The sequence below is a fragment of the Muntiacus reevesi genome, chromosome 3 (genome assembly GCF_963930625.1).
Source record: "Muntiacus reevesi chromosome 3, mMunRee1.1, whole genome shotgun sequence".
NCBI lineage: Eukaryota > Metazoa > Chordata > Mammalia > Artiodactyla > Cervidae > Muntiacus > Muntiacus reevesi.
This window is the reverse complement of record NC_089251.1, coordinates 117,643,043-117,670,648: the sequence shown is the minus strand read 5'-3', so window position 1 is coordinate 117,670,648 and position 27,606 is coordinate 117,643,043. Positions and strand designations below refer to the sequence as shown.

At 39.4% G+C, this 27,606-nt stretch overlaps 1 protein-coding gene and 1 pseudogene across 2 annotated transcripts in view; one reads left to right on the top strand and one right to left on the bottom strand.

Moving 5' to 3' along the window:
* DIS3L2 (DIS3 like 3'-5' exoribonuclease 2) overlaps positions 1-27,606 on the top strand; it is a 364,225-nt gene that overhangs the window by 31,713 nt on the left and 304,906 nt on the right. The window contains exon 2 of one of the 2 annotated variants that reach the window (XM_065930351.1): positions 26,939-27,082. In XM_065930351.1, the coding sequence (XP_065786423.1) occupies positions 27,031-27,082 (52 nt within the window). In that variant the 5' untranslated portion in view covers positions 26,939-27,030. Of the gene's footprint in view, positions 1-26,938; positions 27,146-27,606 lie in introns of both variants that reach the window. The other variant, XM_065930349.1, reaches the window with a different exon arrangement.
* On the bottom strand, positions 11,177-14,804 carry LOC136164835 (cell cycle control protein 50A pseudogene; annotated as a pseudogene).

Genomic DNA, 27,606 nt, shown 5'->3' with positions numbered 1-27,606 from the left:
GGGTCAAAGTTTATTGCCAGATTGTCTTTTTAATTCCCACTGTGACATTAGGCTGTGATCACTTATCATCATGTTATCAACAACATTTATTTAGTGTCTACTTTGTAGGGCACTGTGTAGAAACAGGCATAAGACATAGTTCCTGCTCTACAATAATTTATAGTTGTTGAAGGGTAACAGGGTGCCCTTTTTTTTTTTTTTAGGTATAGTTGATATACAATAGTATGTATAGAAAGTTTCAGGAATATAGCATAGTGATTCACAATTTTTAAGGTTATTCTTTGTTTATATTTATTATAAAATATTGGCTAAGGGAATCTGTTTTAATTACTTCATTCAATGAATATTTCCTGGGTGCCCTATGCCAGCCCTACTAGGCCCTGGGATATAGTGGTAAACCAAATGGACAAGGCCTCACGTTCTCAGCTTACATTCTAGATCTGAGAAGAGCTCTAATACTCAACATGTTGAATAAAAATTTTAAAAATTACTATTCAGCTATATCAATGACCAGGTCCTAGAAATGAAAAAAGAATACCAGTTAGTTTTTTTCCTTATGGACGATGTCTTTGGTGTCATAGAATCTAAGACTTAATTTAGAGTTTGTTTATTTTAGAAGTTGTGGGGGTTGGGCCAAGGTTTATTTTTTTGTCTATTGATGTTCGTCTACTCCAGCACCGTTTGTTGGAAAAGCTGTTTTTCCTCCCTTCACTTGCCTTGCACCTCTGTCAGAAATCAGTTGGCTGTATTTACATGGGTCTGCTTCTGGGTTCTCTTGTTCCATTGGTCTGTGTGTCTGTCTCTTATCATACTGTCTTGATTCCTGTAGCATTAGAGCTTAAAATTGGGTACTTTATTCTCTCCCCCCTCATTATTTTGGTTATTCTAGTTCCTTTACATTTCCATATAAATTTGAAAATAAGCTTGTGTATATCTGCAGGAAATCATGGGATTCTGATAGGAATTGTGCTGAATTTATTTATTTATTTTTAAAATTTTTTATTAAGGAACCCCCCCCCAACCCCCCACCTCACACCTCCCTCCCCATCCCATCCCTCTGGGTTATCCCAATGCACCAGCTCTGAGCACCCGGTCTCATGCATTGAACCTGGACTGGTGATCTGTTTCACATATGATAATATACATGTTTCAATGCTATTCTCTCAAATCATCCCACCCTTGCTTTCTCCCACAGAGTCCAAAAGACTATTGAATTTAAAAATCAGTTTGAGGGAGTTCCCTGGTGGTCCAGTGATTGGGACTTGGTGCTTTCACTGCCATAGCTCCGGGTTCAATTCCTGGTGAGGGAACTAAGATAAGCTTGGCAAAAACAAAAAAGTCAGTTTGGGTAGAATTGACCTCTGTACTGTGTCTTCATCTGTTAGTGTTGATATCTTACCACTTCAGTTGAAATGTGGGAAACTTACCACCACTTAGGCCCTTTTATCTTCCCTACTTTCTAGTTAGCTGTTTTAAATATCTCCTTTACATACACTGAGGACCACATCAGACAATATACTTTTGCTTTTAACTATCTGATATGTTAAACTATCTAATGTTAAAAACTCAAGAGGAAAAGCAGTATAGTTTCATTTGCCTATGAAGTTAATCACCATTAGTTACTTTTTACTTCTAAAAGTTCTGTTTAATTCTTTTAAATGTCTTTTTGTAAGGGGTCTTTCAGTTTGTATTTTTTCTTTTATTTCTTTATGCACAAATATAATTTAAAAATGTTATATACTTGTAATCTTTATGACCCCATATTCCTTTGCACCACACTTTTCTGTTTTTGATTTACAGTTATGGGGGCGCTCTTCCTCCTGTGTTTTGTAAGCACTTTTCAGGCTTTTGACTGTGGGAATATTCTGAAGTGAATAGTTGTGATGATTTTTTTTGGTTCAGCCAGAGCTCTGGGACACTACCAGCGTGGGGTCATTTAAGTTAGTGCCTGTGTTTGGGGTTAGCATTATTACAATGCATGAGTGCAGGCCTGTGGTTATGAATTTTGGGGGCAACTCTCCTTTGCTCCCATTTGGAGCCCAGATCAAAACAGGCATGCCTCTTGACTTTTTTTTAATCAGTAGGTGTATTTTTTTCCAGTCTACCTTTTCACTGAGTTGGTTGCCCCTCAGTGGTCTTGATTTTTTGCACTGGGGCTAATCTCTGCTCGTCTATATTTCATATGGTCAGGGCTCTGTCTCCTTTCCCGCTTGTAGCTTTATAGGCCTTTCGGTTCTTGGTTCTGATACCAGGACATGCTCCCATGGTCTCTGTAGCCTCAGCTTCTACATATTCTGGTTTCTACCTCTCATTTGATTTTTAGCTCCAGGGGATTTTCTTTTGTCTCTTGAGAGCTCAGCTGTACTCTCAAGTTGGTAATATTTTGTTCAGCATTTGTAGTAATTTGGCATCAGAAGGTATTTCAGAGAATATTGACTCCACTGTGTTACCAGAAATGGACTGTTTCTGACACATCATTCGATAGATCATAGATTGTTGGGGTAGGGACCTATTCCTGGTTCTTTTAGAACTGGTTCCCTGGGACAGAGGTTGTCATCTCTCAGGCGGGGCTATGGATGTGACCCTTGCTCTTAGAAAGAAGAAGCATGGGCATCTGTAGCACTACTGTCATGTCTGCCAAGGAGGTAGAGTCTCAAGAAGAGGTGGAATTTTCATCTGTGTGTCAAGTGCTAACACCAAGGTCAAGTGAGATCAACTCTGAAAACTGACAGTAGGATTTCACAATCTGAAGATCTTTGCCAGAACATTCTCCAAGGAATGGAGGGGAAGAAGCCTATTGTGTTTTTTTAATCTCTGGGAGGATTGTCCTTAGTCCAGGCAATTCTTGTTTTTCTCAGAGAGAATGACTTCTTGTTTATCAGTATGTGGCTCTTTATTTTATAGTCTCTCATTTTAATTCTCTCTGGGTTCCAAACCTGCCTTAGATAGTTTATTTCTGTTGGTTATAAAAACTGGACTCAGCTGTAGAGTGTCGGACCTGTCTTGTGTGTACTTGTTCTGAAAACTTTCCTTTATATCTCTTCAAATGAGGTAATCAGGAGACAGAACTGAAGAGGTAAGAGCTGAGCTGAAATATTAAAGTAAGAGAAAGGAGATATGAGGTATTACCATTTTTTGCATGAAGTTTCTGTTATGTGGAGTTTTCTAAAATAATTACAAAAAAATTTCAAACATATAAAAACTAGAAAGAATAGTTCATCAGCCTTCATTTTTTACCAAATTCAAGAAATTTTTCACTTTTGCATTATTCATTCATATTTTTTATCTCTTTCCTTTAATGAAGTATTTTCAGGAAATCTCTGATGTCATTTATTCTGTATACACATACATATACATATGCAATATGTAAATTGTCATACAGAGTCACAATGCCATTATCACACCTGGTACAGACTTGACAATTCTTTGGTATCATCTACTTATTGAGAATATTAATGAGGTCCCTTTTTAAAAGTTCTTTGAACATTCTGAGATTGTTTCTCCTTTGTTGTCTTTGCGCTTGTCATTCCCTCTGCCCAGAAGGCCATAGGCTGAGATCTTCACGTGGACTTTCTGTCATTCATATCTTTGCTTGGAATTATCTTTTCACTCGAGGCTTTTTCTAATTGCTAGAGGTATAGTTGTGTCCTCTTTCCCCATCTCATTTGTTACTACCTCATCATTCGGTTTTACTGCCTTGATGTCTGTTTACTTGTTTATTGTCTTCTCTATCCCCGAGATTATAAGTACTATGAGAGGAGAGACCTTGTTGGTCATGTATTTATTGCTCTGTGCTCAGGGCCTGACCAGGTCCCTAGGATATATTAGGTTGGTGCAAACATAATTGGGGTTTCAGACCGTGACTTTTAAATCAGTATAGCGAGGCTCTAAAAATGTCTTTAATAATTAAAATAAGAACCATTGCAATCAACACATTTTTGCCAACAAGAAATAAGTGTGTTTATTCTTGTAGCATAAAAATCTGTGCTTTGGGATTTAACAAACTCTTGGAAAGCATTTTCTGTCTCCTGCTGGTTGTGGAAGTGGTTTCCCTGCAAAAAGTTGTCGAGATGCTGGAAGAAGTGGTTGGCAAGAGGTCAGGTGAGTATGGCCGATGAGGCAAAACTTCGTAGGCCAATTTGCTCAACTTTTGAAGCGTTGATTGTGCAACGTGTGGTTGGGCATTGTTGTGGAGAAGAATTGGGCCCTTCCTGTTGACAAATGCTGTCTGCAGACATTGCAGTTTTTGGTGCATCTCATCACTTTGCTGAGCGTACATCTCAGATGTAATGGTTTTGCTGGGATTCAGAAAATTGCAGTTGCTCAGACCGGCAGCAGACCACCAAACAGTGACCATGAACCTTTTTTTGGTGCAAGTTTGGCTGTGGGAAGTGCTTTGGAACGTCTTCTCGATCCAGCCACTGAGCTGGTATCACTGGTTGTCGTATAAGATACACTTTTCGTTGCATGTCACAATCTGATTGAGAAGTGATTCATTGTTGTAGCATAGAATAAGAGAAGATGACACTTCAACGATTTTTTTGATTTTTGGTCAGCTCACGAGGTACCCACTTCCTGAGTGTTTTCACCTTCCATTTTATTTCAAATGCTGAATGACCGAAGAAATGGTCAACGTTGAGTTCTTCATCAACTTGTCCCCTAGTTCTAAGAGGAACAGCTTTGATGATCCTCTCAATTAGGTTGTCAACTTCCAATGGCTGGCCACTGTGCTCCTCATCTTCAAGGCTCTTGTCTCCTTTGCAGAACTTCTTGAACCAACCACCACTGCACTGTAGGTTTGTTAGCAGTTCCTGGGCCAAATGTGTTGTTGTTGAGAGTTGTCTCTGCTGCTTTACGGCCCATTTTGAACTCAAACAAGAAAATTACTTGAATTTGCTTTTTGTCTAACATCGTTTCCCTGAAAAAGTGAAAGTGAAAGTCGCTCAGTTGAGTCTGACTGTTTGTAACCCCATGGACCATACATCCATGGAATTCTCCAGACCAGAATACTGGAGTGGGTAGCTGTTCTCTTCTCCAGGGGATCTTCCCAACCCAGGGATGGAACCCAGGTCTCCTGCATTGCAGGTGGATTCTTTACTGGCTGAGCCACAAGGGAAGCCCTGGTTTAAAATAAATATAAAATAAACATCAAGTAATAAATCATTAGCAAAAAAACATAAAGTGAGAAATGCGCATTAAAATGATGCAGAACATAATCACATTTATTTAAGGATGTTTTTCAGTATCAAACGGCAAAGTTCAACCATGCAAAATCGCAGTTACTTTTGTACCAAGTGGCTCAGATGGCAAAAGCATCTGCCTACAATGCAGGAGACCTGGGTTCGACCCCTGGGTTGGGAAGATCCCTTGGAGAAGGAAATGGCAACCTACTCCAGTATTCTTGCCTGGAAAATTCCATGGACAGAGGAGCCTGGTAGGCTATAGTCTATGGGGTTGCAAAGAGTCGGACATGACTGAGCGACTTCACTTCACAATGGTAATAAAGTACATATTTAGCAACAAGTCAGCTATTAAGGAGATTCCAAAATTTTCTTAGTATTTTATAACCATTATCTCTTCCTACAACTGATTCTCATTCCAGAGCTTTTCTTTTCTCAAGAGCTTTAACCAACAGCTGTGTTTGCAAAAAGTGCTGGGTTGTTGTCCCTTTCAGGACATTCAATCTTTTAAATCCTCCAAATATTTTGTAAAATATAAGTGAGTAAAGTCACTTCTGACCTGTTGAGAGGCAGTGTTTTTATTGACATAACTCTCATTTGAGATCACTTTATTAGAGCCTGCAGCTAATAAATCTCTTGGCCCACGTGAAACAGGATGGAATGATTTTCTAGAACACATATCCTTTAACTGATCATTTGAGCTTCTTTTATTTAGTATATCATTTGTATGATGTTAGGGAGTGTTTTTTAATTGACATATTGTTAGCTGTTGGCAATGTTCTTTAGCATGATAAAATTATAACTCAATAAACAAATATGGTTTTATAATTAAAAGCTTGGATTATTTTTGAAGATGTGTAATTTTAGACCAACAGAAGAGATGTGAGAATAGTATGAAATTTTACTCTCTACTTTTTACCAGATTCTTCAGCATTAATATCTTACCACATTTAGTTTTATAGCCCTTCCCAGTTGCCCTTTGTTTGCAGCTATTTGAGAGTAACTTGCAGACTGTCAAAACATAGCCTTTCTCTTTTGTGACCATTGTGCAAGGATCAAAATCAGGCAATTAACATTGATATAATGCCATTAGCTAATTTATAGATCTTATTCACATGTCTTCTAGTTTCCCAATCCTGGATCACAAGTTGCAAAGAATTGTCATGTGTCTTTAGTTTCCTTTATCTTGGGAATTTTTCCTTTAATGAATTTAACATTTTTGAAGATTATAGGTCAGTTATTTTGTAGCAGGTCCCTCAGTTTGGGTTTAATTGATGTTTCACAAGTGACATGTTTTTCTTTTTTTTTTTTTTTTAATTTTATTTTTTTTAAATTTTTCAGTGGGTTTTGTCATACATTGATATGAATCAACCATAGAGTTACACGAATGTGTCATATCAGGAGGCATATGATATTGATTTGTCCCATTACAAGTGTTTACTTTGATCACTTGGTTAAAGTGATCTTCCAGTTTTCTCCACCATCAACATATGCTTTTCATCCTTGTTTTCAATAAGTATCTTTGAGACCATTTTCACACTATTTAATATTCTATTATTCCTGAAATTTTCACCCACTAGCTTTAACATCTATTGATGAATATTAACTATGATGATTATTACCAGTGGTAATTTTCCAATTCCATCATTTTTTTCTACATTTATTCTTTGGGGTTCTTAGGTAAGGAGAGCTTCCCCCATTTTATTTATTTATGTATTTGTCTTTATCAGTATGAACTCATTGATTCTCATTTTATTTAATGGGTTATATATAATCTTTTATCATGTAAAATTTTTGATACTTAAAAGTTGTCATAATTTTGGCTAGTAGGAGACTTTTTAACTGCCTCCTGTGAACTTTTGACATGTCCCCCTCATTTTTTGAGTCTTTCCTTACTTTCTGGAACAACAAGACATTCTCGGCCAGGGCTTGGCAAGCTTTTTCTGTAAGTGGCCAGATAGTAAATATTTTTGGCTTAGTGGGCCATATGGTCTCTGTTCAAACTACTTGACTCCACCCTCACAACAGGAAAGCAGCCATAGACAATTTATAAATGAATGAGCATGGCTGTATTCCAATAAAACTTTATTTACAAAAACAGGTGGCTGATTAGATTTGGCCTGTGGGCTGTAGTTTGCCAACTCCTTTTCTAGCTCACTTTGTACTTTCCCTTCTGCAGTCTCAGAGTTGGCCTTTTTTCTAAGGAGCCTTGATTCCTTTCAACAGTGAATGGTATTAAAACACTGAGACATGAACCCCAGATATGCTCATTGCTACTGGAATATCACTGATTCCTGGCCCTCTTAGAAGACAGCTAGGTAATATATGAATATATACATACATACTTGTATACATTTGTGTGTGTGTATGTAATACAGACACATACATATTTGTATATTATAAACCATTGAATTACAATGATAGCTCCAGTTACATTTCTGTACTGTGGGGTTTATTCTAGCCTTTTTACTTGCTGTGTTTCTTTCTCCAACATTGAAACACCTCGCTCTTATTATCTACAATAGTACCAATAAGTAAACAAATATTTACTTATTTGTTCAAGCCTAGACTACACAGAAAGTAGAGTTGCTAACTCATATCTCTGTGAAAAACTAATCTATGATTAGAATTTAACTCTCATTTACCCTTCTTTTTTGTCTTTGGCCTTAGGGTTTAGTTAAATAATATGCTCAAAAGTTACTTGGGTTAGTTTTGTCCCTCCATTCCTTTATTATGTTGTATTTTTCATTTTAAATATAGTAAGGATCACTTGTTTTTATTTGTACTGCATTTTAGCTATTCCTCCCATTCTTATTTTATTTTATGTTGCTTTTTTTTTGAGTATATGAAACATGAGTATGATTTCAAAAGTTAGAATATACAGGAAGAAGGCATATGCAGTAAAGTGTTACTCACATCGATTTCTTTTAGTGAGAAAAGAAATTCCAGTTCCTACTTTTCTCCTTTTTACCCTGTTCTCACCTACCCCCTGTAGTTATCTAGTCTCACTAGTTCTAATTTATTATTTTGTGTGTCTTTTTGCACAAATGAACATATGTTTGTGTGTAATTTTTGTTTTTCCTTCTTTTTTATATATATAAAAGGAAGCATACCGTGCTTATAATCTGTCCTGTAATTGACAAGCTCATAAGTTGATGAAAGTAGAACACTTCTGTGTGGTGAAATGAGTGACTTCAACTGAATCAAGTTACTGCAGGAGTGAGTGGGGACTTCATCTGGTTATAGTCAAGTTGACCCAAGAACAGGAAAGCAGACTGGATTCACTCAGACTTTCTGCTTTAGGTTAAAAAGACAATAATGATTTTGGTAGCAGGGATCTTCATATCATTCTCTCTCTCGAGACTATTCTAATCTACTCTCTTGTCCTCCAGTCTAGCAGTTACCCTCTATGCCTAGTGCATTTGTGATCCTGGAGCCTCCTTTCTCTGTCATCTTGGGCTTTGTACTTCTTTTGTGCTGTGTTTCTTCCTCATTGTATCCCATGTCATCCTTTTTCTTAGTTTATTTTGTTATTTTGTGGAGCATATTCTTTTTTAGCTTCATAAGAAAAAAATATGTGAATTTTTTTAGATCTATACTTCTGAATGTCTTTTCTTCTACTCCCCCATATTTGATTTTTAGTTTGACTGCATATAGACTTCTAGGCTAGAAATAATCTTCCTTAAATTTTTTTTTAGTATTTTATTGAGATCTAATTTATGTACTTTAAATATTTCTAATACTTAACAGTTTTTTCTGAGGATCCAGTTTTTGCTGTGTTATCCCTTACCTTCAGTCTAAAGAACTTCCTTTGGTGTTTCTTGTAGTACAGCTATGCTGGTGATAGATTTCCTTGGTTCCCCTTTATCTGAAAATTGTCTTTATTTTGTGTTCATTCTGAGGAATATTTTTAATGGATATAGAATTCAGGTTTGATAGGTTTTTCTCTCAGCTCTTTAAAAATGTTGTCCTGTTGTCTTCTGGCTATCATGAAAGAAGATGACATGTGCTATGTCACTTCAGTTGTGTCCGACTCTGTGCGACGATATGTACTGTAGCCTGCCAGGTTCCTCTGTCCATGGGATTTCCCAGGCAAGAAATACTGGAGTGGGTTGCCATTTCCTTCTCCAGGGGATTTTTCCAACCCAGGGATTGAACCCAAAGTCTCTTAGGTCTCCCGCATTGGCAAGTGGATTCTTTACCTGTGTCACCTGGGAAGCCCCTAGAAGATGATAAGATGTTTCAGAAGTGCTGACAGTGTTCCACTGTCTTCTGGATGGCTTGAAAGAAGGCAGTAAGACAGGATAAGAGGAAATTCCCTGGTGGTCCAGTGGTTGGGACAGCAAGCACTCCCTACTGAGGGCCTGGGTTCAATCTCTGGTCTCAGAAACAGGATCCCACAAACTGTGTGTCATGGCCAAAAGAAAAAAAAGGTAAGAAATCTGCTGCCGTTTGAATGTATTCCCTTCAGTGTAGTGTACCATTTTCCTTTGGTTGTTTTAGATTTTGTCTGTATCTTTGGTTTTTAGCAGTTTGGTTATGATGAGTCTATATGTAGTTTTCTTTGAAGTTTTCCTTTTTGGGGTTCATTGAGCTTCTGAAAGAGATGGGAATACCAGACCACCTGATCTGCCTCTTGAGAAATCTGTATGCAGGTCAGGAAGCAACATTTAGAACTGGACATGTGGCTGATTCATGTCAATGTATGACAAACCCACTGAAATGTTGTGAAGTAATTAGCCTCCAACTAATAAAAAAAATTAAAAAAAAAAAAAAAGAACTGGACATGGAACAACAGACTGGTTCCAAACAGGGAAAGGAGTACATCAAGGCTCTTTATTGTCACCCTGCTTATTTAACTTATATGCAGAGTACATCATGAGAAATGCTGGGCTGGGTGACCAACCTAGATAGCATATTAAAAAGCAGAGACATTACTTTGCCAACAGTGTTCCGTCTAGTCAAGGCTATGGTTTTTCCAGTGGTCATGTATGCATTTGAGAGTTGGACTATAAAGAAAACTGAGCATGGAAGAATTGATGCTTTTGAACTGTGATGTTGGAGAAGACTCTTGAGAGTCCCTTGGACTGCAAGGAGATCCAGTCAGTCCATCCTAAAGGAGATCAGTCCCGGGTATTCATTGGAAGGACTGATGCTGAAGCTGAAACTCCAATACTTTGGCCACCTGATGTGAAGAGCTAACTCATTTGAAAAGACTCTGATGCTGGGAAAGATTGAGGGGAAGAGGAGAAGGGGACGACAGAGGATGAGATGGTTGGATGGCACCACTCGTTGGATGGATGAGGTGGACATGGCATCATGTCCTCCATGACTCGATGGACATGAGTTGGGGTAAACTCCGGGAGTTGGTGATGGACAGGGAGGCCTGGCGTGCTGTGGTCCATGGGGTCACAAAGAGTCGGACATGACTGAGCGACTGAACTGAACTGAGCATCTTGAATCTCTGTCTTTTACACCAAATCTGGGATGTTTTGGTCAACATTTATTCTACTTTTTTGGACTCATTTTCTGTCTTTTGAAACTCCAAGTACCTACATGTTTGGTCTTGTGATATTATCCCTTAGGTCCATAAGACTCTGTTCACCTCTTTGTTCAATTTTTTTCTCTGTTTTTCAGATTGTATAATATGTATTAATAAATTTAAGCTCATTGATCTTTTAATTTTTATCTCTGTTTTGCTATTAAGATTATCCACTGAATTTTTAGTTTTAGCTATTGTATTTTTCAGTTTTAAAATTTCCATTTTTAAAGTTAATTTTATTTCTCTGTTGAGATTTTCTATCATTTTATTCATTCACATGTCTTTTCCTTTACCTCAGAGAGCATAGTATTCATGGCTGGTTTAAAGTCCTTGTCTGATAATTCTAACCTCTGTGTCATTTGGAGATTGGCATGTATTAATCTTTTTCACTTTAGAATAGGTCAGATTTTGTGGGCTCCTTATATGCTTTTTGATGTGGTTACCATGGGCTTCATTTTTTTTTTAAATTTTTTTTCATTTTTATTAATACAGAATATACTAACAGTAAGTTATCTTTCAATATAATCAAGGTTACAAATAAACTGTTACTAACCCATAAACAAATAACAGTTACTTGACTCTTCTCTTGGTTGAATAATTCTCTATTAGGTAGTACAGTTATTTTTACCAATTTATTTTTAAACTGCTTTATGATTCCAAAGAAATTTCTTAGTCTTTACTTATTAAATAATTCCATCAATTGGGAACTTCATATATCACAATTATTTCCAGCAAGTTAATGCATTCTTCAATGCCTTCTACTCAACCTAGTTGTCTTAAAATGCATTCTGATTCTTTGAAAGCTGAGTATGACATCAGTGTTTCCAAAAGGTGAGCATAAAGTCCATAAGAAAGAAATGTTTTCCTTCCTTCCCCCAGTCACAGAGGCCATATGAGTGTTCCATATTCTTCATATTTAGCAACAGGAATCCCTTACAATTCAAATGGCAGCAGACAAGGGAGAACTTAGGCCATCAATGTACTTGTAAAACAGATAAAACTCTAAATATATTTTAAGATTCCATCTTCACCACAGATGACAAAGGGTTGGAGAGGCTCTTTGACTCTTCTGTAGCAGCAATCCTGGTCCTCCAGTTAGAAAAAGAGACACAGGATGGCAGTCCTTCTTGAACAGCACAAACTCAATCTGCAAATACTGGGAGAAGCCCTCTCCCCTATTGATATATCCTAAAAAATACATTGCCATGTGCAAGAGGGTCAATTATCAGAATAAATAACCATATTCTGAAGGACTGACAAAAACAAAGAATAGTTTTACACAAAGAATACCCTATGCACTCAGAAATTTCAGGATAACCATACATTAAGTACCTCATGCAAGTAATATTCTGTTAAGTATGAACTACAAGTTCTTTTAACTGAATTTCATATTGTACAAAACTTAAGTGTGGCATATTTCTACTACTACCATTACATTATTTTTTTTTAAAAAATGTAGTCAAAATTGATACATTACACAGACCTTTTGATTGAAAATATAACCAAAGGAAACCATTACAAACTCTTAATTCAAACAGGCGTTTTTCTATACAAACATATGAGTTATTTTAGTTTAAAAAAAATAGCCATTTCAATGCAATTAAGCCACCTCTGATTAAGACATACATTTCATGCATGTGAAAAAATAAGTTTACATTCAAAAATCAGTTCCATAGCAAACAAATTACAGCATTTATTCAAGAAGGAATATTAAAAATAATTCCAGGTAATAGAAAATAAAATAACTTCAAGCATATATATTATAATTTATCATGTACATACTCTGAAATCTCCAGAATTTAATTAGGAAATTTAAAGAATTTCTTTTGAAAGTATGTCTTAGAAAAACCAACTAAAACAATTGGTGCCATAACTAAAGAGAATGTCCATACACATCCACGTTTGACCTACATGTAAAAACTGGATGAAATATAGAGGAAATAAAGGTTACTGTTCTCCAAAATCTCTGCAATATAATATTAGTACTTAGGTCAAAACACTTACCTGCAAATTAAAAATAGCTTGAGGTATTTCCAATGCTGAAGCAAATTTCTGAACGTTAAATACCACAAGAATGAAAACAGTCTCCTCTGAACACTTATACCTGGTTTACAGTTGAGACAGAAGACAAGGTCTGCCAAGAAGTTTTCCCATCTCACCTATATCCTTGGATCCCTGATGATGTGTAAGCTTCAAGGGAAATGGTCACATGTAAAAACAGCAAGTAAGATGAGTTTCCTGACTGCAACATCTTAGCCAAAATGGAAAGTGGAATTTTAAATTCTCCTGAGACCCACCTGACCTCTTCAGACACGAGCATTAATTCCTATGCTAGACAGGTTAAGCATGTCCTTTGAAATCAAATCTAAGCTTGACAACTGTACTGGATAAGCTGAATACAGGAATCACCTCAACAAAGATGGTACTTTAAGCCTTTACACACGACACATGAAAATGATGAAGTGTTTTATTTAGATTTGGTCTTTCTTCATCTTTTTGTAACTCTGGATCCTGAAAAGTTAGCAAGTCGTTATACTCATACATCTTGTAATCCCTTTCTTCACACAACAGGCACACATATACAGTATCACATGTCAATATATTATCATCAACACAGCATAAACATATAAGCAGCAGACGCGTTTCACATGAAAGAGGCTCTATGCATCACATAGCCTGTCCCAACAATAAAAAAAAACATCAGAATGCCATTTCAGCAGTTACAGTGTTGATATGATCAGTATAGCTAATCTGTTTTATACCCGTCATATATTTTCGTAAGTCATCCATAAGGAAGAAGCAGAAGACAAAGACTGCTTTTTGAAAAATGTTATGTGGCAACTTCAAAAATGACATACTAACCAGAACATAGCATCTGAAAGCTAGGGTGAATAGGACTGGCCTCGATGCACATGCAGTGAATTTGTTTTCAGAATATAAAATTAAATGGTAATGTCAGCAGTATTACTACTGTTTCTATATTTATGATTAATTACTAGCAGTACAACTCCCAGAAGAAAGGAGATGGATCCAATAGCGATGTAAGCAATCCCCCAAAATGGATTTTTTCCTCCCATCCATGAAATGGTACTCAAGATCATCCGCTTCCGTCCATCAAATGAATGTACAAGGTAATTGTATGTGATATTCAAATAGTATCGTCCAGCTGGTAATGTTGGATGTAAATCATTTCTCCGCTCTATAAGACGATATAACTTACGAAAAGTAGGTAATGCTGCAGTACACACCCAAACAATAAAATCCTCATTTATGAATCCATTATTTTCTTCGTCAGAATCCAACATGTAAACCGGTTTAACCCAGTTTACTGGCTTTGTTGTGCCTTTGAATCGTTCTGCTAATGGGTCTGTTCCCGGGGGATTTCTGATTTTTACATTTTTATCTGTCCACCAAGCAATACCTTTCTTTTTCAAAGGAACAGGCATAAAGATCAGATGCATTGCCAACCTGAAACAATTCTAGTGTATCATTAAACATGCTGTTGGCTATAGCCCCACAAGGAGCAATTGGTTTGTCTTCATTTCTTCGATAAGGCTCGCACTCCTTATTGGGATTAAGGAAAGCACTAGGATCTCCATTTAGTTGACCATCATCTCGAGATTTCACATAGCGACGATGGTTTTGATAGAAATTAGACAGTCCATAATACATAAACACATTGCCCTCAAATGACTGTTCCAGTGTGAAGTTAATGGTACAAATACAAGGTGTCACATTCGGAGACAAACATTTATAGCAGGGACTGGAAGGATCTGTTCCGGTATAATCAATCTCTATCTCGCGGATGTTGTTGGAGGTGACGAAGATGCCGATGCCAATGGAGATGAAGATGAGGCCGATGATGAAGAAGGTGGGCAGCACCGTGCCAGCCGTCAGGATGGGCTGCCAAGCCGGTAGCCGTTGCTGTTTGAAGGCCATGTTATCTGGTCTCCGGGTCTTAGCGGTGCCCCCAGGAGGACACGGGGGCCCGCCGTCCACTTCATCCTTCGCGTTATAGTTCATCGCCATCGACCCCCGGGGCGCGGCTCCGCGACGCGCAGGTGGACGGCCCAGGGGACCCGTCTGCTGACCCTGACAGAAGACGCGCAGGCGCCGCCGCCGCCGCCGTAAAGCCATGGGCTTCATTTATGATGACCTATACCTATACCTACTTGTTTTAAACTAATAGTCATATTAGTTCAGACACATTCTAAAAGATCTACTATTTTTACTCCTCTCCCCCATATTTCATGTTTTTAATGTCTTATTTTCCTTTTTCATGTTTATCCTTTGCTGTTTATTATAGTTATGTGTGCGTGCTAAGTCGATTCAGTGATGTCTAACTCTTTGCAACCCTGTGGACTGTAGCCCTCCAGGCTCCTCTGTCCGTGGGATTCTCCAGGCAAGAATACTGGAGTGGGTTGCCATGTCTTCCTCCAGGGGATCTTCCCGACCCAGGGATTGAACCCATGACCCGTACACCTTCTCCATCGGCAGGTGGGCTCTTTACCACTAGCACCATCTGGGAAGCCCTATTGTAGTTATAGTTGCTTTAAAATATTTTTGTCTTTTAATCTTCATACCACTATATTTAAGTGGTTGATATTAGCCCTTACAATTAGTTTGCCTTTCCTAGTGGGATCTTCCTTTTCCTGTAAATTATTACTTCTTATTATAGCCTTTTCTTTTTTACTTAGAAAAGACCCTTTAGTATTTATTTTCGGGTAGGTTTAGTATTGGTGAACTCTTCTAGTTTTTGATTGTCTTGAAGTTCTTTATCTCTCCTTTAATTTTAAATGATAATCTCACAGGGTAGAGTATCCTAGATTCCAGGTTTTTCCCTTTCAGCACTTTGACTGTATCATGTCACTCCCTTTTGGCCTGCAAAGTTTCTGCAGAAAAAACAGCAGATAGCCTTATAAGGATTCCCTGTACATGACTCTCTTTCTCTTGCTGCCTTTAGGATTCTCTCTTTATCTTAACTCTTGCGGTTTTAATTATGACCCAGCTTGGTATGAGTCTGCTTAGGTTCATCTTGTTTGGGTCCTTTCATGCTTTCTGTACCTTCTTCAGGTTTGGAAAGTTTTCAGCTGTAATTTCATCAAGTAATGTTTTTGACCCTGTTCTCTCTCTTTTCTCTTTCTGGGACCTCTATAATGTGAATATTGGTATGCTTGGTGTTATTTCTGAGATCTATTAAATTGTTCTCATTTCTTAAAGGTTTTTTTTTGCCAGTCTTATTGGGTGATTTCCATTATTCTATCTTCCAGATCACTTATACATTGTTCTGTTTCACTGAGTCTGCTTCTCATTCCTTATAGTGTGTTTTTCCTTTAAGTTATTGTATTCTTTATTTCTCACTAGTTCTTTTTTATATTTTCTAGTTCCTTTTAAAAAAAGTCACTGTCTGTTCTTTTCCCTAATTCAACTAGTATTCTTATTTACTAATACTTTGAATTCTTTATCTGGTAAATTGTTTATTTCTGTTTCATTATTTATTTATTTTTAGGTGTGCTCACTTGCTCTTGGAGTTGAGAGCATTTCCTCTGTATTTTTACTTAACTCTTTCTGTCTCTGTGCATTTAGGTGAAATGGCTCCCTGTTGAGATTTTAAAGGGATGTCCTTCTGTGACGGTGTTCCTGTACAGTCTGTTTACTGAGTGCCTTCGGTGGGAGAGCCAGATTTGTTGTTAACAGGAGTCAGCATCTTTCCCTGGGGTGTGCTGTCCCCTTGGTAGGAGGTAGGGCTGGAGATGGAGGGGCTGGGTGGAGCCAGCTGTAAGGCAGGGCTTTCCCCTCTGCTCAGTGACCATTACTTCCTTGTTGGGAGGGGAGTTGGATCTCAAGTTGATGGAGCAGAAGTCCTGGAGGTTCTGATCCAAGTGGCTCTGCTCCGTTTAAGTCTGTGTTCTCCCCTCTCCCAGCACTGGCTCCCTTGCCCCGAAGGGGGTCATTGCTGGAGCAAGAGGGGCCTGTGTGGGCTCTGCCCTCATGACAGGGCACAGGCTGTGGTGAGCTGGCTGCTGTCACAGATCGGAACTGTCCCCGTGTGCTGCCCATGTAAGTGCCAGCAGTGGCTGCCTTTGCCGTGCTGAGAGACACCACCCTGGTGCCACAGAGTCGCCTCTGTGTCACATAGCCAAGCTCTCTTCCCGCTTGTGGCAGCCCTTGCTCCAGTGTAGAGCTGCAAGGTGAATAGGTGTGCCTCTGGTGTTCACTTGGCTCAGGCTTGGGCACGTGCCAGTGCAGTTGGGGGAAACTTGGCAGCCCCTGGAGCAGTCTTCAGTCTGCCCTCTCCACCCTACTTAGGATGCAAGCCAGCACTTGTGCATTCCTTGTGAGTGGAATCCAGGTGTCCTGCAGCTCTCCTGTTAGTCCTAATAGCTGTCCAACCAGCCAAGGGACCTTGTCTTCCCTGGCTTGGACCCCAGGACTGGGGCACCCAATATATGGTTCGAAACACTCACTTCCCAGGGTGAATCTCTGCTGTGTATTCTCCCTTTTCCTCTGAATCCCCTCCCAGTGGCACAAGTCCTGACCTGATTGCTTCTCTTCCCTTCCTACTCAAATCTGTCTGGATCTTTTTTATAGCCTCCGTTGTACAGGAGTCTTTCTGCCAGTTTCCAGATAGTTTTCAGTGAGAATTGTTCCTCATGTAGATGTATTTTGGATGTGTTTGTCAGGGGGAGGTGAGTTACATATCTTCTTCCTTTGCCACCTTGACTGATTCCCTCCCCACTCCCCCCGATTTGGTTTTAAGTCACTTTCCAGCTTTAATGGCAAGCATGGGCTCTTCTGATTTATTTATTTTCATCAGGAATTCATATGGTGTGATATTGAGAAGATCTTTAGTAAGGAATTGTTTTGTCGAAAGTTTAGCTTTCATTTTAGATTCAAAGGATTTGTTAACAAAAGACACCATTTGTTGTACGAAAACACTTTCAGTTTTTTTTAAATAGAAGATTATTGACTTAATTTCAATATATGGGCATTAAAAGAAAAGAAATAGAAGCAATAGATAGAAGTAATAGTGTGTACATCACCAAATTGAGACAGCAACCTACATCTAGACTTGAACAGTGCTGGGAATTCCCACGTTAACAGCAATCTGGAGTTCCAGTTGGGAAGGGGTCCTAGGAGGTGTGTCCACTCCATGGGCGAGACTTAAGGTTGCAGCTTTGAGGGCTGTTGCTTATAATTCCAGGCCACAGACTGGTATCATCATCAGTTTGCACTGCATATAAAAATACAGCTCTGCTTTTCTTTAACTTTTGTAATGCTATTTGTTTCACCTTGTGAGTCAGAAGATTTTGTTAGACCCCAGGGGGTTAGCCAGGCCCGCAGGGGCTTAAGAAATTCCAAGACCCACTCCCTTTCTTATCCTGGACTTGCTGGTAACAACTCATGTGTTCGCAAGTAGGCACATAGTCCAGGCAAGGTCCAGGCAAGCTCAGAAGTTGGTCAGAGGCCTGCTGCCCTACTTCTGAAGTCTGAACAAGACTACCTCTATTTTAATTTTCCTAACAAAGATGAGACCTGGAAGATAGGTGCATTAGGGTTTTAAAGAAACAAAACCGCTAGGACATGGGTATTGGAGGATATTTATTATGAGGATTGTCTCCTGCAGTTGTGAAGGCTGAGAAGGCCCATGATCTGCTCTCTGTAAGCCAGAGACCTAGGAAAGCAGGTGGGGTAATTCAGCCTGGGACTGAAGGACTGAGAACCAGCGGGGCTGAGGGCAAGAGAAAACCAGGGTCTCAGCTCAAGTAATCAGACTGGAAGGGTCAAATTCTTCCTTTCTCTGCCTTTTCATTTTACTCAGGCACTCAACTTATTGTTTGATCCTCCCCCTCATTAGGGAGGCTGAACTGCTTTAGAATCTACCAATTCGAATGCTAATTTCATCCAGAAACACTTTCACAGGAAATAATGTTTAACCAAATTTCTGGGTACCCTAGGATCCAGTGAAGTTGACAGATAAAATTAACCATTACAGTAGGTTAGATTAAAGAGTTGCATTGAAGAACCGTGAAGAGTTTTGCAAATGCTGTGCATTCAATATATTGTGTTGGTAGGTGAAACATGGATTAAAAAAAAAGAGATTAGTGGTTGAGAGACCTGTTAAACTGTTGTCATCTTTAGGCTTAGGCTACAACCTGAATTAACAAAGTGCTAATCAAGTTGAAAAGGAAGGAATCTGTTTAGGATACATTTTGAAGACTGAATAGACAAAATTTGGTAATAGAATATTTTTAATGAAGAGAAAGAAATTAGATGACTACTGTTTGCTGCCTAGAGATGATAATGATGTCATTAATTTGGATCAGTAGAAGGCTGAAAATCTGGTTTGAAGACAATAATAACTTGAATTAGAAACATGTTGCATTCAAAGTGCTTGCCAGTATTCAGCAGGAAGTTGGAAAGTTCAAGAACTGTAGAGAGTGAGGTTGGAGATGTAGATTTAAAACTTTTTAACAGAGAAGTGAGATGAGACTTAATAGAATGTTGCAAATGGTAGAAACTGAAGAGGTACAAGAAAGAAGAGGAGTCAACAAGGAAATCTGAGAACTGCAGAGAGAGTTAGAAGAGCGAAAAGACTGTGTCCTGGATGTCAGTGGAGAAGAATGTGTAGTTCAGGGGCTGATCAGTGGCATCCCGTTCTAGGCAGGGCCTGGAAGAGAGTGAGACTGTCCCATTGTTTTAGCGACAAGGATTTTCCTCCCTCAAAATACTGAAAGCCTTATTTCATTGTAGAGGTGAAGACAGAAGTCATATTCCAAGGGGGATTACAGAGTATGTCATGGGGAAATAGAGCTTATGAGTCTTGACCATATTTTCAAACTTTGGCAGAGATAAGAGTGAGAGAAATGGAATGGTAGCTAGTAGCTTGAAGTGTGCAGAATGAGAGCAGGTCCAATCCCTTAATTTGGATGTATTCTGTTGGGGAGGCTACGGTGAGAGAAGAATGAGTATGATGAAGTTCTAGAGTAGATAGATAAAAATTGGATGAAGAACACATTAAGAGCATGGATGAATTGGATGAAGAACATTAAGGAGGATGGGTTTTAAACCTGTAGGGACATTTCTTCCTCTCATACAGGATGAGAGGATAGGATAGATGAAATCATAAGACAGCTTTGTCAGCGAGAAAGGAGAGTGAGTCCATATAGGTGAGAATTGGGAATTGAAGGTATTGACTATGAATGGGAGAGTTAAGGGTTAGGTTGATACTTCCACTTCCAATTATAGCATAGAAAGTAATTTGAAACCGATCTTCTAAGAATAACTAGAAAAGTTCACTACCACCCTCCCTTCCTCAGCAAAGAAAAAAAAAAAACAAAACTGAAAGGTATTTGAAAGGTCATAAGAATGAATATCTAGGAGAGAATAAAAGCTTAGGGAGATAAGGCTAGTGTTTTGGATTGTTTACCTCCTACAGATGTTTACTAATTTTTTGGAGGGATCAACTGAAAGATTTAGAAGCTAAGAATCTGAGTGCATATGATAATCCCTTAGGGCCAGAGTGATAAGGATTAAAATTTAGGCCCTGCTCTTGTGGGAATCTGCCTGCAATGCAGGAGATCCAGGTTCAGTCCCTGGGTTGGGAAGATCCCCTGGAGAAGGGAATGGCAACCCCCTCCAGTATTCTTGCCTGGGAAATCCCATGGACAGAGGAACCTGGAGGGCTGCAGTCCATGGGATCGCAAAGAGTTGGACCCGATGTGTGACTGACTTTCACTTTCACTTTTTCACTTTCAGACTTGAAAACACGATGACTGAAATTAGGAATTTGATGAGACTTCCCAGGTGGCGCTCAGTCAGTCAGTTGAGTCGCTCAGTCGTGTCCGACTCTTTGCGACCCCATGAACCGCAGCACGCCAGGCTTCCCTGTCCATCATCAACTCCCGGAGCTTACTCACTCTCATGTCCATTGAGTCAGTGATGCCATCCAATCATTTCATCGTCTGTCATCCCCTTCTCCTCCTGCCTTCAGTCTTTCACAGCATCAGGGTCTTTTCCAATGAGTCAATTCTTCGCATCAGGTGGCCAAAGTATTGGATTTTCAGCTTCAGCATCAGTCCTTCCAATGAATATTCAGGACTGATTTCCTTTAGGATGGATTGGTTGGATCTCCTTGCAGTCCAAGGAACTCTCAAGAGTCTTCTCCAACACCAAAAAAAGCATCAATTTTTTGGCACTCAGCATTCTTTATAGTCCAACTCTCACATCCATACTTGACTACTGAAAAAACCATAGCTTTGATTAGACGGACCTTTTTTGGCAAAGCAATGTCTCTGCTTTTTAATAAGGTGTCTAGGTTGGTTGTAACTTTTCTTCCAAGGAGCAAGCGGCCTTTAATTTCATGACTACACTCACCACTGTCAGTGATTTTGGAGCCCCCCAAAATAAAGTCTGTCATTGTTTCCATTGTTTCCCCATCTGTTTGCCATGAAGTGATGGGACCAGATATGTGCAGACTGGGCATTTATGAAATTTGAATTTCACCTTTGTGCCAAAAAAGGTGAGGATGCAATGAATTTTCTTACCCATCTTGTCCAGGATGGGTCAAAGGGGAAGGGGGAGATGAGGCTTAAGGTGAGTTAGCAGTCATACATGAAAAAAATGGAACCATATTCTTTATTACAAGTCCTAAATTTGAGTTTGTTTTCATTTTTGTTTTTTCTTCAGGTTGGATCATCTTGATTGATCTGTTTTTCCATGTCTACCTATTACGTCTTCTGTTAGCTCAAATCTGTTGTTGAGTTCCTCAAGTGAAATTTTCATTTCAGTTTTTCTGTCTTTCAACTTGAAATTTATGTTGTTCTTTTTAAAAAATAAGTTGTATCTCTTTATGGATATTTTTATTTGATGAATCATTGTCATCATGCTTTCCTTTAAAGACAGATTCTTTTAGTTCTTTGAGCATATTTATAATAGCTGTTTTGGAGTCTTTGTTGACTGAATCTAAAAATCTAGACTCACTTAGAGATAATTTTTATTGAAACTCCCCTGCTCCAGTCTATGGATCACACTTTTCTGTTTTTTTTTTTCTTTCTTTTTTGCATATCTTATAATTTTTTGTTGAAATCTGGACATTTTTGATAATATATTCTGCATTCTGATTCCTTTTCCTTCGGATTTGGAGGTGGTTGCTCTTTTTGTTTAGTGGCTTGTGTGGGCTAATTCTGTAGAGTCTGTTTTCTCCTGTACTATGTAGCCATGCATGTGTCTGTTCAGTTCTTTCTTGTTTTTTTTTAAGCATGACTGTCTGGTAGTTGCCTCTGAGTCATCATGTCTTAGCAGTCAGCTTATGATTAGTTAGAAGTTATGTTTTAACACCTTGCAACAATGAGGCCCCCATCCTGTGTCAGTGTTCCTGCCGAGACTTGGGAAATGTATTCAAAATCGAGGCATTATACGACTCTGCCCTGGCTTTTGCTTTTTGTATTTGCCAGGCTCACATTCATCCAGAGATGAGCTCTCTAGGGCCCACTCATTTCTCTCCTGCGTGTTTACAGTCTTTCCTGCACACAGGAGGAAAAAGTAGATTTTTAACAAGGCACCCATTGGTTTTCTTATTGCCTGAGTCTCACTGTTAAATTTCTGGTTAGTCTACTGTTCTGTTGCTTGCCCTAACTAGTACTGTAATCTCAGATTAGCTGTGATATTGGCCTTTCCTGTTTTTTTGCACCTTGAATCACTATTATTTTTGAAAATGCCTTTGCACATGGAATTCTTCTTGTTCTGCTCTAAACAAATTTAGCTCCCTGTGCTGTGAGCTTGCTGCCTTAGTAGGACTTCCACATCAAGGAACTGGGAGTAGGTGTAGGATGGTGGGAGCTCCAGCCTAAATCACCACACATTCTCACTGTTGTTACTGAGATTCAGTAGATTTTCTTGAATAAACACTTCTCAATTTGTTATATCCTTTGGTTAGTATCTAGACCCTTAAAATGGTTGCTTTTGATGATTTTTGTCCATACTTATTGTTGGGAGTATATAATATTTGTCAGACTCCTCATTCAGACATCCTGGGAGACTCTTCTCCCTGCCTTCTCTCTCTGTTTCTCTGACTCATTTTTAAACATTTAAATTTTATTTAAATTTTAGTTCAGAATATGTTATGAATATTATGTTTAATATTTTTTAAAAAAATAGTATTAAGTAGTGTTTTAACATTACTTAACTATTTTAGTGAAAGTGAAAGTCTCTCAGTTGTGTCTGACTCTTTTCGAGTCACATGGACTATATAGCCCATGGAATTCTCCAGGCCAGAATACTGGAGTGGGTAGCCTTTCCCTTCTCCAGGGGATCTTCCCAACCCAGGGATCAAACCCAGGTCTCCTGCATTGCAGGTGGATTCTTTACTAGCTGAGCTACCAGGGAAGCCCTTAATTATTTTATGTGTTTCCTAATTATTTGTAATGTTAATTTTCTATGTTTTAAATGTGATACTTATTATAATCCTATCTCTTTTTTCTTTATTCCTTTAATTATATCCTCTTCATGTGTTTTTATGATCTCTCGCTTTCTATTGGCTCCATCTTAGCTTCTGAATAGGCTTAACCTTTTCTTTCTTTAAACCTCTCATGACTTTATCTCCTGAGTTTCTTTCCTTCACTACCCAGATTCATAAATTTCTTCTGCTCTTGCTTCTCATAAGGCTGACTGAGACACAGGGGTAAGGCAGGTAAGGTACCTAGGGCACAAACATTTAAGGAGGCACTTACTCTCGGAGTCCTGCAAGCGTGAAGTTGGCACTTGTGTGACTTTGCCTTTATAAATTTTTATCCTACATACCTTGCTTGCCTCTCCCTAGTCCTGGTCCTGCTACTCATATTTCTCTCTAGTATATATTCATTTTAACCTGGTTTTTGTCCCAGATAGTCTTCATTTATTCGAAATTTTGAGCACTTACTCTGTATTGAACATTGGGTCTCAAGTCATCACATCTTTCACCCAGATGCTTTCTTCGTTTTCACTTTCTGAAGTCTAGTGCTTTTCCTTCCTCATTCCTACTTTTTTGTACCATGTGGCACTCTTGACCACTACTGCGTGTTCATCCTCATCCCAGCCCAACTCTTCAGAATGTGTAGCTATTTCCGTGGCAAACCCCCTCTCTAGGAGCTGGTGGGTGGCCGGGCGGTGTGTCAGTGGCACATATTCTGGACGCTGGTGAGGGTTAGAGAGTAGCTTGTGCTTTCAGGATAGGAGCATGCAGGTCTTCTCTGGGGGTGACGGGCTTCACAGTCACATCACTGGGAAGGGAAGAGTGCTTGTCTGTCCACCTTCTGCTTAGCGTCTTATATTCTCGAAATCTTTCCATCTCCTTTCAGTACTTTGAAACCCAAAGGCAGACTTTGACTCTCTGTTCTGCTCAGCTGGTCTGGCTTATTCTTGCCAACGGGGTTTCCTGGTTTTTCCCATTGTTTGCTGACTTGTTTTTAGCATGGTTTCCTGAAATGACCCTGCTTTGCTTGGTGTTCTCACTGCTTGTTCATGAAAACAAAACTCATCCAGTCAGTTAAGGAATGATTATTGGGCACCTGTTCTATCCGAGATACAATGGGAGCCAGTGGGGTTACAGTAATGAACCCAACCAAACATTTCATATCTTCCTGAGCTAGAGAGAAAAGTTAGGTGCATATCACACCAACCGAGATATTTGCTGTGGGATAAAAGTTACAAGGGCAGCTTGCCTGTAGACTTTTGAGTTGAGATCTCTGTACCTCCATCTCACTGGACTGGCAGTACCTCCCTTTAATTTTGAACTCTTGCCTGAATCTAGACTTGATATGAAGTACCCCATTTTCAATTCTAGCTCTTGTTTTTGAATTGTCTTTCTTCTGCTTGCAGCTTGCTCCAACCCCTTGCCCCACCCTAAGGCTCCCATTATTTGTTTTTGTACCCAGTAGTTGGTGCAAACCCTGGTCATGAACCTGTCTTCCTTTGAAAGTTATTTTCTCTCTTGTTTTCTTATCATCAGACTATATTGGTTTTTTCCCCATCATATCTTTACTCGCTTCTTTGTTATGTTTTCTACTTCTTCCACTTTGCATTTCCTAAAAAGTTGCCCTAACCCAGATTTTGTCCTAGTCCGTCTTCTGTATCAGCTTACCCTTTTTTGGCAGTCTCTTTCATTCTAGAAAATTTTGGCATACCGTCTTTGTGCAAATGGCTGGCTAATTTATCTCTCTAAGTGATGCTCCAGTTTTCAAGTTTTTGAGGTAGAAGTGTGTAGTTCCGTGTGTGTAGGTATAAATAGAGATATGTATTGCCACATAGAGGGAAGTAATACTTCGAGTGGTTTTCATCTCCCAGTCTCCTCACTTGAACTCTCATCCAGCTGCCACCTCCTTGCTCTCTTTCAGACACGCCTGGCTGCCAGGTGGTGCCAGGGTGGCCCATGTAAAGTCATGTTCAGTCTCTTGGTGTCCATTCTGCAGCTGCCGCTCCAGTTCAGGCCTCCTTTCCTCTCACCAGTCTGCTCTGGTTCTTTGCTGAGGTGCAGCGGCTGCCAGTCTCTCCCGACTCCAGATGGCTCTGAGTGCAGTGCCAGGTTAACTTTTCCTGAAACACAACTTTGATTTGTTGTTCTTCTCTCCCGCTCATTCACACTTCAGAAATTTCTCTACTGCTTTTGAAAATGGGGCTGGTTTTCTAGACCTTCCAACTTGTTTTGTTTTCCTTGCCACTGTCTCCCTTCATATAGGCTGGACTCTGTCCAAATGGAATTAACGTTGCAAGAACCTCCCTGTGTTTTTCTGTTTGTGTGTCTGTTCTCCCCCGCCACCCCCCCACCCCGCCCCTTTTGCAGCAGCATGCATTTCTCACATTCCCAGCTCTTCCTTAAAATATTTTCCAAAGTTCTCTTGGATTTCTGAACCTGGAGGTACTCTTCTTCCATCATACATACACATACCCATACGTACCCATACTTTAAAAAAATAAAGTGCTTATCACTCCCCACCTGTATTATTTGTTATTTTAATATGATTTTTAAGTCTCCTTAACTTTTGTATCCCTCATTGTGCCTAGCATAGTACCTTGTGGAAATAGTTGTTGAATTAAGGAGTGGATTCATTTCTGAATGAAATCAGTGGGACAGTCTGGACTCCCGTATGTGCCATTCCCACTACCTTGTTGCTTATCTCAGACCATCTGTTTTTCTCTCTTCTTGAAACTTTTTGACTTTATCTCTGACTCTCTTCATGTATCACTGAGTGGTTTGTTACTCTTGGTCTCTGTTGCTTCTTTCCTGAGTTAGTATTAATTTAGACTTAAAGAAGAATGACATCATTTTGGTGAAGGATGTGTGTGGGAAATTTAGTGGAAATGGAAGCTAGTGTTCAGAATGACATCTTGATCCATTTTATTGGAAAGCAGGCTGCCCACCCGGATTTTGGACATTTGCAAGTATAGGCTTGAAGCCTGGGCCGGTGGCCAGCAGAGAGTAGATGGAGATGTCTTGATGACATGTTCAGTATCCAGGTGGAAGGCTGGGGTGGGGGGTGCTGGCTGCAGGGCCCCACATTCCAGTCCGATGAGCCAGGCAGCTGCCTGTATTCCTTAGGAGCAGCCTCCTGAGCTTCTTTCTGGTCAGAGGACTGGTTTGAAGTGATGGCAGGTAAGAGAAGGAAAGTAGATGTCTAACTACAATATTGCATTTTTTTTTTTTTTTTAAGTTAGTGAATCATCGGTGGTTCCATGCATAGTTTTGGACATCTGGTGTGGCAGTAAGTTAGGTTATGTTGCTGAACTCTAAAGAATTGATTTATTTGATTTCACAGAGGAACATCGTTTATCTAAGGTTAAATTTAGTAAATGTTGTGTCTCTAGTTTAGTACTTATTTCATGATAGCCTTTAGATTCTAGATCTTTGTACCATCTTCAAAACCATATTCCTTCCTGCTCTTGTGCATTTCACTAGCTGAAGAGAACCTCAGAATTCCTTAATTTTCACCCCATTTTCCTATTTGTGGAAGTTTTAGTAGAAGTGGCTCAAACAGGCAGGCTGTGATACCCATGAGGTTGAACACCTTGAAAAGCAGCTCAGGACAGATGGTGTGCTTGACTAACTGCTGACCAGAAACTGACACCAGGATCTGGGGTGGGGAAACCACGTTACCTTTGCCATCCAAGTCTAAATTTCCTAGAGCACAGAGGAGGCTTCAGGTTAACTGTTCTTCGGTCACCTGTCTCTTTTTGGTTTCAGCTAGTGACACCTGAGCTGCTCAAGGCGGGAAGAATTCAGAGCAGTGGAGGCCCTGCGGAATCTGGAGAGAAGAGGTGACCTTGGAACCAGTAATGAGCCATCCTGACTACCGGCTGAACCTGAGGCCCCTGGGGACCCCCAGAGGTAGCAAATGGAAAATGGAGTCTACTCTAGCAACTGAAAATAAAACTGGAATGGAGGCACAAGGCAGGTCTTAGGACTAAAAGTTAGTTAGGTTAAATTGCTCAGTCGTGTCCGACTCTTTGTGACCCCGTGGACTGTAGCCCACCAGGCTCCTCTGTCCATGGGATTCTCCAGGCAAGAATACTGGAGTGGGTTGCCATTTCCTTCTCCAGGGGATCTTCCCAACCCGGGGATCGAACCCAGGTCTCCCACATTGCAGGCAAACGCTTTAACCTCTGAGCCACCAGGGAAGCCCCTTAGGACTAAAGAGGGACTATAATTCTTTTGGTAACCTCTTAAATATTCTCCTGTAGGTTATTTACTTTAGAATTGTGTGGTTTCTTGTTGTCTTAATTTATTGTTACATTGAGTACAGCTGTTAATTTCCTCTAGAAAAGTGATGATCTTTTAGTAATTTCTATTTTTTTAAAAATTTGTGTCTATAAACAGCAAAGCAAACTAAACCCATTACCTGTGTTCTGTTC